Source organism: Erithacus rubecula, assembly GCF_903797595.1.
Source record: "Erithacus rubecula genome assembly, chromosome: 20".
Classification (NCBI taxonomy): Eukaryota; Metazoa; Chordata; class Aves; order Passeriformes; family Muscicapidae; genus Erithacus; species Erithacus rubecula.
Genome location: NC_136672.1, coordinates 2,908,357 through 2,922,598, shown reverse-complemented (window position 1 = coordinate 2,922,598; position 14,242 = coordinate 2,908,357). Strand labels below are relative to the sequence as shown.

Genomic DNA, 14,242 nt, shown 5'->3' with positions numbered 1-14,242 from the left:
TAGCATTAAACTAAGGTGATAAAATATTTTATCCAACTGTACATGATAAAATCACAAATTTTATAACAAAGTTGTTGCACTTATATTGAATTCAGCAAATGTGTTGCCAGACTTCAGTTTCTACAGGCAGAGTTTGGGGTTGTTTTTTTTTTTGTTGTTTGGTTTAAAACTGAGAACAAAACCTCAGTAATCAGGCAAAACCTTTCCAAATTATTTTTTGCTCATTTCAGACAAAAAAAAAAAAAAAAAAAAAAAAAAAAAAAGGGGCCTGTATAAAAAAGGGAAGTATATTCAGTTTGTTTCTGTTTCCTAGGTGAGAGTAGGGAAGATAACAATAGTAGCAGTGACTTACACTGAAAAATAATTTTAACAAAAACAGAAGTTTGCAATGAAATCCAATTTTCTCTGCTCACATGGAAGTCTCTAATGGTTGTCCCCATAGATAGCAAATATACAGCTAACAGGATAAGGGAAATTTTCCCCATGGAAATAATGGACAAAAGAAAAGAAATTTAAAATAAATGCTAAATACATGCATGCCTTCTCTAATCATATACTTGGAATAAAAAAAGCTGGCCTCTTCAGAGAGACTGTGTGGACCACATTTGGCTCTACAGTGGTAACTTCATAATTTTCTCTTAAGAATTGTTGCTTCTGCAGTTCAGAAAGTAAAACAAAATATACAAGTCAAAGCACAATAGACATCTACTGTTTGCAACCGAGGGCAAGTTCACAGAAAACAAAACACTAATTATAGCTCAGTATTGAGGTGCTTTCTTAAGCTCACATTACAGATTCAGCATCTCATGCTTTTACAAAGTCCTTCATATTTTGCTGCTCAAAATAAAAAAAAAGGTTGAAAGCTGATACACTTCACTCCCATACCAACAGCACCTTCCTTCCATTACAGCTATGAAATGCAAAATACAAGCAGCAGCAACAGCGGGAGGAACGTTTCACTCACTGAGCAACAATATGGCATCTCCAGAATCTTTCAATTCATCAAATGGCCCATTCATTTATCCTGCACCTGCTCAGACTAGAGGGAAAATCTTTCTTTGCTATTGTTCTGTTCAACTCCTTGAACCAGGGAAGTGAAATGCCCGAGACCTCCAAAAATTGGCCTGTCAACAGCTCTACTGAAGCAAATACCCTGATCCCAGGCCATTCTCCAGGGGCTGCTTTTTGAACAGCCCCACACTATCAAACTCATTAAACCAGGCACTCAAATGGCACCCACAAATCACCTGAGACTAATGATCTGTCAGTACTTGCAAGATCATAAGAAAAAATGCTACTTTTCTGTTTCTACTCCCAAATAAAACTGAGAAAGAAGGGGACAACAAAGAAAACACTTCAAATTTAAGAAGCTGACTGCATTGAGCACCTTTCTTTTTTTTTGAGCATAGTAACAAACAGGTCTACATGGGAAGATCTGTGTGGTGTTCTTATGAGCCTGATAATCCTTTTATGGAATCTTTTTATTAAGCATTGCTATTAGTTGGTCAGGAAAATTTTGCTGTAGAAGCAGCTCCCACCTGAGTATATTCATTCAATAAATGCAGACATAAGCCTTTCCAAATCTTGCTTTTCTGTGCTCACTGGAGATCACCTTTGATTTTTTCTCAGACTTAGATCACTGAAAAAAAATGCTATGTTTGCAGTCAAGTGAAGGAGGTAACTCACAAGATGTTCAGTAGCAAAGCCAGTAAACCCAGACAAGAGTAAAAGCTTCACCAGCAATTCTAAATATCCTATTTAACTACTGAATAGTTGAAGAGACATGCAGGGAGAGGTTATGGCAACCACATTCTGAAGGCTTGCTTCCTCATTTAGCATTTCATACCAGACAGAGGATTTAATCTGGTTTTAATACAAGCATATCCTTACAAAACAGTGATAGGAATGATGCCTACAAGCACTTGCATTTTTGACTTTTTGGGGCTCATTAGTGATTAGGAAACATGGACAACTCTTCTGGTAATGGAGTTCACCACTACATCCACACACCTGCTATTTGTGTAACAGCTTATTTCAGTTTTTAAATCAGAGGATAAGTTCCCAAGGAACAGTAAGTTAAACATCAACAGAAAGCAAATACATGAACTCTGATGACATCTTCATTTCCTAAGAAATAGAGAGTAATTTGAAAGAAGGGAGGAATATTGCAGAAGCTTATTAGTGTCTCTAATGTATGATGGCAACGAAGAGGAAATCCATGCTTCCAAACCCAGGAAGTTACAGAGGCTGGAAATACAAAACTGTTTATAAATGAATGTGCCTGACACATCTGGTTACAGAAGGTCCAACCACCTTCCTCCAAGGCCTTTAGCAATACCCCCTCAAAGAGGTGGGCTTGTACCTGAACCTCAAAGAACACATGTAATTTGAAATTAAGCAATTATGCACACAGCAATTTAGAATTACCATTCCCAACTTAAATCATACAAACAAATCTCCCAAACCAAAAGGCACAGGTCAGCAGCTGCCAATTCCATCACAGGAATGACAAATCCTGTGTGGCTCACCCTCATATTTGGTGAATAAAACTTATCTGTGTCCCTGTGGCATTTTTGACAATCAGCAAGCAGTGACACTGTGGCAACATGGTTTAAAATCATAACTTTGAATTGCTTGAGAATCTCTGAAATTGTGATACATTGCCAACAGAGCTTTGCAAAAGATTATAACAAGCACGTTAAGTTCTCAAGTGATTATGACTGAGTTTGAAACACTGCAGGTCAAAAGAGGACACAATTTTTATGTTTCTTCTTTAACAGTCAGGAACTCTCCAACAACACATTGAATAAACCTGAAATAATTGGAAACAACACAGATTATTAGGATGAAAGGAAAGCATGATCCTTTTTAAAGAAATACAGTTTCAGACAAGTAGAGGCATGTTTATGTGCATGTCAATGAAAACAGCAGTTCAAAGCAGAATTTTTAGTGTAAGAGTTCTGCTGTGCTACAAGTGGGTAAATGCTTCTAACAAAGATGGAAGGGACAAACCCCAGAGAAGTGACAAACTACAGCTACAGTACAATGAAACTGGCAGATAAAGTCATAACTGCAGACAGTTTGAAGAAGAAAAGCTAACAGTGAAATATATTTGCAAAATTAACACTTGTTTTTCCATACTATAAATGTTAAATATGAAGAAATTGTTAAGTAGCTTCAATTTTTCTAGTTGTTTTCCCAGAGGGGAAAAAATGCCTCAGTAGTTTGGAGGTGAAATCAACAGCCACAGTAAAAGAACTCCACAATAGCTGTTAGTCAAACAGCTGCCACATCATACTAGAAAAGGCTGATCAAATTCTGACAGTTCTGAGATCTGTAACCTTTTTTTTCCACATTTCTTCCCAGTTTGTTGTCCTCAGAAATCTGTGTTGAGAGACATAACACAAGCAGCTTGACTCCAGCTGGAATAGCAAGCAAAAACAGTCTTGCTGGAGGCAGCACTTCCAAAGATGCTCCCAAATATGCTCATCCACTCATTTCATTTCACAGAGAAAACAAAGGAATGCACAAAAAGCCACTGATGTATTTCTCCACCTCTTTGTAATGTGCACAAACTACAGCCCCAGCCCCATTCCTTTCCACTTCCACCTGTAGAAAAACCTGAAATTGTGGCTGCACTTCTGAAGGTCAATTCCTTGGCATTACTGAGGCACATTCCAAAAAGCTGATATCAACATTCCTTCCTAAAGAGCTGGATACTGGACTGGTGACTGAAACTAAGGTAGGTGGTGTGTGTGGAAGCAGAGTTGTTAAACAGCTGGAAACATCTGTGTCCTAGCTATTATCACACAACATTTACTAACTACAGCCAAAACACTGAGCAAGTTTTGGACTTGTAGCAGTTTTCACATCCATTTTATTTGCTCTGATCTGTTTTCAGCAAAAAATGGTGTCACAAGGAAAGACAGTAGAAAATACATTTAAGTAATGCCAGGCATTTAATATTTCTTTTGTAGCAAGATTAGGCTTCTGGTAGTCCAGAATGTCTCTATTTTGAAGAAGCAATAGAAATACATAGAATAGAAAATCTTGGTAACTTCTCCTAAGCTTATCCATACTGTAAACCATAAAATCCTCAACTGACTTCAGGTAATTCAAGATAATATTAAATATAAACTTCTGCTGATGATAATATTGCAGAAATACAGTATTATTACCACTTATATTCCTTAATAATTATAAGTTGCTTCACTGATGTTTTGTTTTCCTGCAATAGTCAGCCAAAAGAGACAACACAGCAGCAGGAAGATGATAGTATATGGTAAATAACAAATGGAGAATTCTGAAAAATCACTATGAAAACATGAATGAACTTCATTCAGAGAATTTGATTTTCCAGCTTACTGCAAGTGATTTTCAAACAACTAGATCTGTCTGGGTAGAAAAGAAAGACTAACCTATCATTTACTTCAGTACTTCATGCTGTACATATTTGAGACAGAAGACACAAAGCTCCATGGGATAAGAGTGGATTCATTTCTTATTCATGTACTTGTGGACTCAGGTAACTTCAGCCAGCTCAAGTACACACATTCCTCATCCTACAGACTCCTTAGAATGCCCTATGCAGTGTGGTATCTGTCCAAGCCTGGAATACCCAAACTTTGCATATCACATGTAAGTTCCTTCTTTTCCTTTTTTTCCTTTCCATTTCATAAAAAATCACAACATTTTAACATATGAACGAAAACCAATTTCTTCTATCTGGTTGATAACACACATGGAGTTTGATGGATTTCCCTAATGAAAATCTGAAATTCAGATTTCACATACCTGCTCTCACAACACCTTTTAACAAGCACAGACAATCATAATATTCAGTTGAATTGTATCTGAAAACCTACTCTGTCAGCAGCCAGTTCATCCTTTACTACTCTAACCCATAGTTCAGTAGCAATTCAGAGGAAAAAAAAATCAATCTTCAGGTGAAATTACAGGAGATCAATGAGCCTTGAAGGTCCTGCTCCTGGTGCCTGCTCCCAGCACAGGCCCCACTCCTCTGCTCAGCTGGGCACCTTTGTGAAACCATTTCTGCATATTCAGCTGCACCAAGTGAGATTCTTATCTGGGGGTTAGTGAGCTGAATGGCTTCACAGAAGATATGCAACAAAGGACAGGAAAAAAAAAATTCAAGTTGGAAGGTGAGATGTCTCCTATTTTACATCAAAAAGCCAGTAGGTTAGCTCTTAGTTTCTCATCAATACAATTTTCTGAAGAATGTGGGAAAGAAAAATCCTCAAAACACCTGAATACCAACCTTGCCCAGCCCTGTTCACAACAGCTTGTGAAATCTGATACAATCAAAGAATGATGTAAGGCTTTCTACAGGTTGGAATACAACTTTACAGCCATAAATAGTAACCAGCACATTTAACAATCAAACACCTTGAAGCAGCTTGTCTTTCAGCAAATCAGCAACTCCATTAGAAAGGAGAGATTATATTGACAAAACCAAGTTAGACAAAAAGCATTAACTTACTGAATCCAGAAAGCAGAGATAGGTTCCTGAGCTCTGAATTACTGCTTGGTTTTTAGCAAATCCAACTGTTGAGAAAGCAAAGATAAAAACATGGAGGAGATTTTACTGTTGTGTCTTTTAAAATGTTAATAAAGTGAGGAACAAGTGCAAGAAAACACAAAGATCAGTATCACATAAAGTACCATTTTTTTCCATATGTAAAGCAAGGTAATTAATGAATACTTAAATAGGATGCCTATGTCAGTCACCTTCTCTGAGTGAGTACCAGAATTCCACAATGAAGTAGAGTAAGACTACTTTTGCCAGCCTTCCCCAAGACATAATGAGTAATGTGTATCTTGAAGAGGGCAGTTTTATTATAACCAGAACCTTATCCTGAAGAATCACAGAATGCTTTGGGCTGGAAAGGACCTTTAAAGGTGATCTAAGCCAACCCTTTGCAAAGAGCAGATGCTGAAAATCCTTGGCTGTACATACATTCACCTTTTAAGTCCAAAAGAAGGACTTAAAAGTCCTTTTAAGGAAAGCAAGTCATAAAAGAGGCAGAGAAGGACTAGAAATTGCTGTTCTTCTCATCAAGGTTCTCAGAAGGACTCAGAAAGTTCTGTTCCTTGGTGCTTGTTAGGTATAAAATTTGCAAACACTAAAACTTCACCTACCATTTATGTAAGACACATGTAATGCAGAGGAGAGCCAAAGCAGGCTGATTTATTAGACACATACACAGAGCACAAAGGTGGCTTATTTATACCATAATATGTTTTACCATCAATGGAGACCACACTGAAATGTTACTTCAGACACAGCACATTTGCACCTAGAGTCTCTTACTTTGTGACCTCCTGACACTTAGTGAATCGTTTTACCAAGCCATTCATTTCAGGAAGCTGAGCCAAATTAAAAAATATTTTTGTCAGCTTAATTTCTGAAGATGACTGTTCTGGAGGGTCAAACAAATGGCAGAACCAGAAGAATAGGAAGGAGCAAGAATCCACAGCTGAAGATAAGGATGGGACAGAAGCAACCACTGAAATGCACCCACAAGGAGGGAATGTTTACCTGGGATCAATTTTGCAGGTAGAAAAGGTGCACCTAAGAACATTCTGACCTCTGAGTTCCTGCCCTGGGCAGCATTCTGAGAAAAGCCCACACTATATCCAGTGTTAGTCTGAAAAATGCTGTATGGATTCCACTTGGTCACATATGTAACACTTAAGCTTTGTTTGAAGGATTTATGGAATCAAGTCAGGGAATCCAGCAAGATCACCCTGACCTGCAAAATAAACACTGTGAAGACATACAATACTGTAGGGTTTTTACTCTTTAGGGGGAAAACTGCAAATGTAAAGCCAAAAAATCTCACCATGAAGTGGAGCAGAATAATTTTAAATAATATTATCCATAAATTTTCTGATTTTGCATTTGAAAAAAAAGCAGAGTTCTGTAATTCTCTTTTCTTTTTATGTGTTAGAAGTTTAAGTTTGCTCAGGAAACAGATTTAACTGGGCTCAAAGGTTCCCTTAGTTGTGATGCACGTGCTCCTTGGTTATTTTGCTGAGCTGTCCAAGTACAGAAAAAGACTTATGACTGCATTTCTTACTGCCTCCAAGGAACATTATGTCAACTACCAGAACACAACTAATAAAGACTCTTCCTTATAACTGTGTTATTTTTTCTCATGTACTTTAATCCTCACCTTAACTTCTCTTCATTGTGGGTTTTTTGGATTTATTATTTTACAGGATGTTTACATACTACCTTTTACAGATCTCTGAATATCTAATTTCATCTATACAGTAACTCTCAGTCTCCTTCCTACTGGCAGTAAAAAAGCAGCTGGCAAAGACAGGAGCTGCCACAGCAGCAGAGCTGGATCCTGGCATGAGCAGTTTTAGTGGGAAACAACTGATGCAAGACAACAGGTCTGGACATGCCAAAGCAGCAAACCCCCAGTTCTGCAGAGATCCTGAGGAAAGAAAGAGATAAAAGAACAGCAGAAAACCAAGGGCAGAATTAAATGTGCCCAACATCAAACACATCAGTACTATCAGAAGCCATAGCAACTTACAGGACTTGCATTTCAGTGCTGTCATTAACACACCCAAAAATTTCATCTATTTTCAGTGGATAATAATGAATTACAAGGAATCAAAAATGCAAGAAGAAAGTGAAGGAGTCTTCAAGGCAACTACAAGATGCCATTTACATTACTCTATGAACTTTCAGAAGTATTTCAGATCTCATTTTCAAATAAACCAGTTTAAATAAAATCACTAAATATCTAGTATTTGATACTAGTATGAGAAAGAGTTGGAATATATTTCTTGCTATGTTTAAGACAGAAGTATCCTGAAGTTTTTCATACACCAGATATCTTTTAGAGGAGAAAGCAGAAAATACACATATTTTTTAAATTATTAAGAAGATAAATATAACTCCCCATAGAAGAAAGTAGGTATTAAAAAGTCTTTCACCACAACAAATTCCGTGTTTGGCATGAGTGAAAAAATTTATTTAATATTACTCTGCTGAACAAAATGAAATGTTTGTGCCAGGTCTCTGAGTTTTGTAAGGCCTGCTTACTTGGTGAAAAGAGCCTGTTACCATGGTTACAGCCGTAAAAACTTAAGCCTCAGTGAGATATTAACATTCCTCACTCTTGGAAAGAAAAAGGTTTCCTTTTTTTAGGCAAGTGACCCTTTCTTTTTGCCTAGGTTCTCCCCCTTTCTTTTACATGTTGGAAAAGAATCAGAAATAAATCCTAATCTTGTGTAAATAGTTGAAGATGTGAAGCCTGACTAGGACATTGTTTCTGTACCAAAGCATCTTCTTTTAAAGGCAAGACTCCTTCCAGTTGTACCTAGTCCTTAACAAAATGAAAGTAAATCACCAAAAGCAAACAAATACTATGGATTTCAAGTAACCTTCTTCTAAAATTTAACAACCATGAAGATGTTCTTGTTTCAATGGTGACCTAAGAATGTCTTCCACATGGATAAGCCTGGGTTTGTTTTTTAGCAGCACTATACATTTCACACTATTATTTAAATAGTGTACAGCTGCCCCTCTCACCTCTAATTTATTAAAGATCTGTTCAGTCTCCAGCTACCCCAACATTGACAAATCTATGCTAAACCAAAAAATAATCTGACATATCCCTAATGGCACAATGGAATTCACAACTGGAACTCAGTTTTAGGTTCAGTTTCCTGAAGTGCAAAGGTGAACAGACAGCAGAATTCTAAAAAAAAAAAAAAAAACAACAAAAAACCCACAAACAAACCAAAACCATCCTGCTTGTGTGTTCTGGCAAACTAAAACCAAGTTTATACACAATTGATACAACACTCTAGTAGGAACAAGACTTTAGACATAGCAAATGTTTATAGAAATGGAAAATATGTTACACAACATGATGGTATTAGCAAAAACATTACTAACTATCTTAAGAATCAGAATTTACAACCTCTGGGATTATTCTCTACTTAAGAAATTGTAACCCATTAGTTTCTTGATCATCAACTACTAAAAGAAGTCAATTTTGAAAAGAGACTGATCACCCAACCTTGGAGAGGCAAGGAAAAGAAGACAAAGTTACAGGATTATGAATAATTCTTGACATTGCTCAACTCCAGCTGTATCAGTTGCCCAAAAGAGAAAAAATACCTCTAAAAATTTTGTCTGCCTTTCATCATTACCAGCCCAATAATTCTAATATTACAAGCTGCACTGTCAAAACACCACCAGTTCATGCTAGAGGTATTAAAATACTAAAAATATTTATAGTAAGGGTTATGCTGTGTTACTTCAGTATTGCTAGGTCTGACAACTATATAAAAACAGATGTAAAGCTACAGTCAGGAGAAATGACAGTAAATAAACCAGGGGGCCTCTACCAGGTTGCAGATGAATTCAGTGCATAAACTCCCAATTTATTTGCATGTCTCAACAGGGGATGAAAATCAAACTTTCTGAACTGGGCTTTTGCATAAGATCATTTTGAGGGGCTTGTAACAAGCCTGTGTTTCTTTCCACTACAAACAGGATGTGTAGTGAAAAACAGAAACTGTCCACATTTTGTGTTAGTGTTTCCAAAGCGTGAGTCTTAAGAGATAATTTCAAAGATACAAACTCAGAACCAACGTTTTAACAATTCTTACCAATCTATTCACTAAAACAAAGTCCAGAATGACAGAAACTTTGGGAACACAGCTCCAGCACAAAATGTGAGCACACTGTTCTCCCTTTGTCCTGCTGCTCTTCCTCAGAATACAGACGTGATCTTCCAACTTTACTGTCACTCAACAACACCTTCTCCAAAAACCAACTGACTCTTATTTCTATTTTACATTTTAGGAATATTTTGTGCTAAAATCCCCCTAGACATAAACCAACGAAAACAAGCAAAAGGAAATCTGTTTAGAGAGATTTGTCTGTAACCTCCTGCAGTGGGTGTGATTCATATTATCATACAAATGAACAGGGATCACATCATACACCTGTTTGACAGCTCACTACACATAATGGTTTAGCTCTTTGAGTGAATACTTAGGACTTTAGTGAGTTTTTGGCTCCCATTAAAACTTCTAAAACCTCTGTTTTGATTTGGTCACTGAAGCAATATCAAAAAGGTATTCATTTTATATTTCAGTGAATATTTTACTGGACTGAAAGATATGCATTTACTTTTAAAATCTTTATGCAAGAAATTTTTAATTTATTTTTTTTTCTTAAAACTCATATCCTGAAGATGAATCAGATATCAGAAAGCCAAAGTAAAACTGTAAGCATTAACAACATTGTGTATACTACAATTAAGCAAAATTCTTTTGCTTTTGCAGAGTAGAGACACAAGTGCTAAGCCAAGTTCTTCTTTCCTTGAACATATAAACAAATTCTACAGAGCCCAAAGCAACAGGGCCAAATTCAAATTGGAATGAGTTTTCAAATAGAGCTTTAGAAAATAATGTGGATTTTTTTTCCATTGCAGTGTAATAGCTACAAAGACACTTTTTGAACTAAAAATCAGAAGGTGCCTGCAATAAGAACCAAACTCTCACAAAAGCACTACTAAGCTACATACCACCTCGAGGCTGAGAGGAATCATTGGTCCCAATGATTACTGAAACACCAACTTCTTCCAACTTGATCTTCCATTTTTCAATTATTTCAGCTGAACCATCCTAGAAAAAATAATGACGTAGATGTAGCTATTTTAATTTGTATGCAGAAGCAACTCAAAAATTCTTGTCACAGACAATATTTACTTGGACAGTATTTTAAAGGTTTAAACCCACCTTACTGGCATCATTAAAAATTGACAGCTCCATGGTTCCTTTAAAGTCTTGTTCCCAAACTGACTTTAGGCATTCATCTAACCAGCATTCACTGTTGTGAACAGGCACAATGATAGACTACAAAAAAACAAACAAAGATCCACATGTCTGTCAGGAAGCACATTTTTATTTACTTACAGAATATTTATTAAAAAGGAGAAGTAGCAGATCCTCCTGAAACTAACTTTCACCAAAAATTACATCTTAAAAAATATAAAAGTAGGCAAAGAACCTTTATTTTCATTACATATATATGATTTGTTTTCTTCTCTATCAAGCTTCTTTTTAAATTAAGTTCCACAAGATGGTTTTTGGTAGAAATCCAAGGAAACAAGAGAGACCACTGAAGCAAACACACAAATGAAACATCTGTAACATCACCCTGATCTGTTTCTAGTATTCCTGCATTTCTTAAGACACTCCTCATTTTTGTCTTCCATTAATACACCTTGCTCATTGATTTCTCTTCAAGCCTGATTGGAGATGCTCATATATGCAGCTGGACCCTCAACCTGCAGAGAAGTTTTTAAAAATTATTCCACCTACAAGTGCTCTAAAGCACATTGGAAGTTGATCTGCCATGCAGTTCCATACTCTGCCATTCCAGCTGCAGCTTTCCTCCTACAGCCCCTTGTTCAGAGGTACACACAGAGCAGGAAAACATACCTGAAAGATTTTAAAATTGGTTAGAAACCAGACAGGAGGGCTTTATCTATTCAGCTACCACTTTTCTAATTACCCCTAAAAAGCCAACAATCCCCAAAATTCCTTCAGTGTCTCAAAACAGAACATATTTCCTTCAGAGCATGCAAAGGCCTGAAAAATCAGCCTGGAGATACACTGGCTGTGTTTGCAAAAGGAGAGCCCAAGTCTGTTAAAATTACTTATAGAAGGGGAACCTTTTAAAATTACTTATACATGGGGAACTTAAGGGCTTAAGTAACTCATTAAAAATCTGATGGGACATTTCAAGAAATCCCTAGAAACACAACTAAACTCCTCATGATGTGAGGTAACCACAAACACATGGTTGGAAGAAAGAGAGGATTTGTTCCTGTTGTGAGCAGGAGAGAATCCTAAGAAACAAAACACATGAAATGGAATTATCCATGACTGAGAGCCATGTGAACATGAGTACATCATACAAATACACACAGGTGCACACATCAGAAGGCAGATTTTTGGACACTGAAGGATGTACACACAGGTAGGACCCAGTAGGGTACAATAGTTAATAACATTTCACAGCCAGATAAAATAGTAAACATCTAAAATTAATTAATCTCCTGGTTTTTTGGCAGGATGATGGAACAGTTCTTAAAAGAAGTATGACAAAAGCTTTCTAAAATTTTAAGCAAATTAGGCCTTTGACTTGTGTTTAGAGAGAGAAATAGAGAGAAACAAAAAAAAATCAAAAAGTGAAACTGATTACCCAATAATTACAACATGCAGACAAAAAAGATTATTCCAGAACTGTCTCAGATTAGTACTTTGAGACTAAACAAAAAAGCAAAAATCTGATATTCTGAAGTGCTATATTCAATTTACTCAAGATTTTAACATTCTTTATTTGGATAGAGCAATTAAAATATGACCCTACACATTCATACCAACCAATCTAGCTTATTCATTCAGGAAAAAAGGGTTCCACAATTCTCCCAACAACAATATAAACTTGTGGAGTTTTGCACATCCAGAAAATTCAGTTATTTTTCAATAGTTTTTTCTGATTCACTTAGTAAAAATTTGACTAAGCCATCACCAACTAGCTTGCCATTGGTTTGAAAACTGGAACTTCTTTGCTTTTTTTCCGTGGTGTACTCCTGTTTTAAGTCAGGGCAGCAGTGCAAAATAGCAAGATGATGTTTGACCTCCCTGTGTAGTTTGAACTGAAAGCAGAAAAAAGTACTTTAAGGGCAGCACATATAACTGAACTGAACTGCTCATAATGTATTAACATGCTCCTAAACACATGAGTGTGAGCAAATTCTACTCCACAGAACCATGACCACCATACAGAACTGGACACCTGCCAAACTAAGGCCCAGAGCTGAACAGTTGATGATACTTCTTAAAATTAACAAATCCACACAAATAATTGTACTTAGCAACAGGATTAACACCTCAGAGTATTGCTGATGTTGCATATTGGAGTTTCTTGCTCAGCTCACTGGTTTTCTGAGCTTAGTTTTAGTCTTGAGGGTTAATCAAAAATCTAGACTTTCATTTCTCCCTTGTTCTTTACTAGATTTGTACCCTGGGTTAAGAGTTGCAATTGGACAGTCATAAATTGATTTTTAACGTTGTGTGACTGTATCAGAATAATTCAATCCTTGGACCACTTAAAGAGGGGAAAAGCATGAACCAGGGCACTATTTCTCATAGTCTCATAGCAAAAATGCCAGCTGGTAGCAACCTCCAGAGACTGTGTCTGCTTCTTCTGTCCCAAAACAATATCAGCTCCAGCTCTGTCACTGCTGACAAATCCTTTCTCCAGGGTCAAACACCAACCTTGCTAAGGCACTCACTAAAAGCAGGAGACCTAGAATGGTTTTCCTTTTTGCTACAGTTTATGCCAACTCCCACTTCCCAATCCCAGCACAGATGGGTATTCCAGTTCTCCTTGAAGCAGCCCCTCCTGTGTTTGAAAACTGCTACCAAACCAGAGAGCATAAAGCCCTCTCAAAGTAATTTTGAGTATTAGGGACATAAATTGCAAACAACTAATGTGCTTCTGGCATCACAAATCATGTGAGTAAGAGTTACCATTTCATTAGCCCAGGCAGATTTACAGCAGCATCCAACAGAGAGGAGTTTCATGGCCTATGAGCCAAACATGACTCTTAAAACAGAGCTGTGAATCAAACCTGCATTTGAGCACTGTAACCCTACCTGGTTTTTCCTGAACTCCACACATTCTAAACAAGTATTTTATATATACCTGTGTTTTTATACGTCTATTTATATAGCTATATGGGCACGGATAGAGAGAGATACTGTATATTTAACTGTATTTATCTATGTGTTTAATTTATACATAAGTGCGCATATATAAAAGATTATAAATATATATGTATACACATGCTCTATATATGTATGTATATGTACGGGAAGTAACAAAAGCAGGAAGTGTTGCAGGAAGGTTTCCCGGCTTTCGCTGCCGGCCCCGTGTACCCGAGCGCTGCCGGGCCGCAGGAGCCGCGGGCACCGAGCCCTCCCGGCCCCGGCCCGCCCAGCTGCGTGCCCGCCCCGGGCACTCCGGCCCGGGCCCGCCCGCACGTACCACCTGCACCGGCCCCTCGGGGCTCCCGCCGGCTCGGCCCCGCTCCGCCATCGCCGCCGCCCCGCAGGGAGGAGCGGCAGGAACAACCACAGAGACGGCGGCAGGAGCGGCCGGAAGAGGCTC

The 14,242-nt window shown here is 37.5% G+C and overlaps 1 protein-coding gene across 7 annotated transcripts in view; it reads right to left on the bottom strand.

Annotated features, from left to right (window-relative positions):
• B3GNTL1 (UDP-GlcNAc:betaGal beta-1,3-N-acetylglucosaminyltransferase like 1) overlaps positions 1–14,242 on the bottom strand; it is a 105,929-nt gene extending 91,687 nt beyond the window's left edge. For 5 of the 7 annotated variants that reach the window (XM_079323524.1, XM_079323523.1, XM_079323528.1 and 2 more), the window contains exons 1-4: positions 14,120–14,242; positions 10,798–10,914; positions 10,584–10,683; positions 5,501–5,565 (exon numbers count right to left, since the gene is read on the bottom strand). In XM_079323524.1, the coding sequence (XP_079179650.1) occupies positions 5,501–5,565; positions 10,584–10,683; positions 10,798–10,914; positions 14,120–14,170 (333 nt within the window). In that variant the 5' untranslated portion in view covers positions 14,171–14,242. The remainder of the gene's footprint in view (positions 1–5,500; positions 5,566–10,583; positions 10,684–10,797; positions 10,915–14,119) is intronic. The other 2 variants (XM_079323525.1, XM_079323527.1) reach the window with 1 other exon arrangement.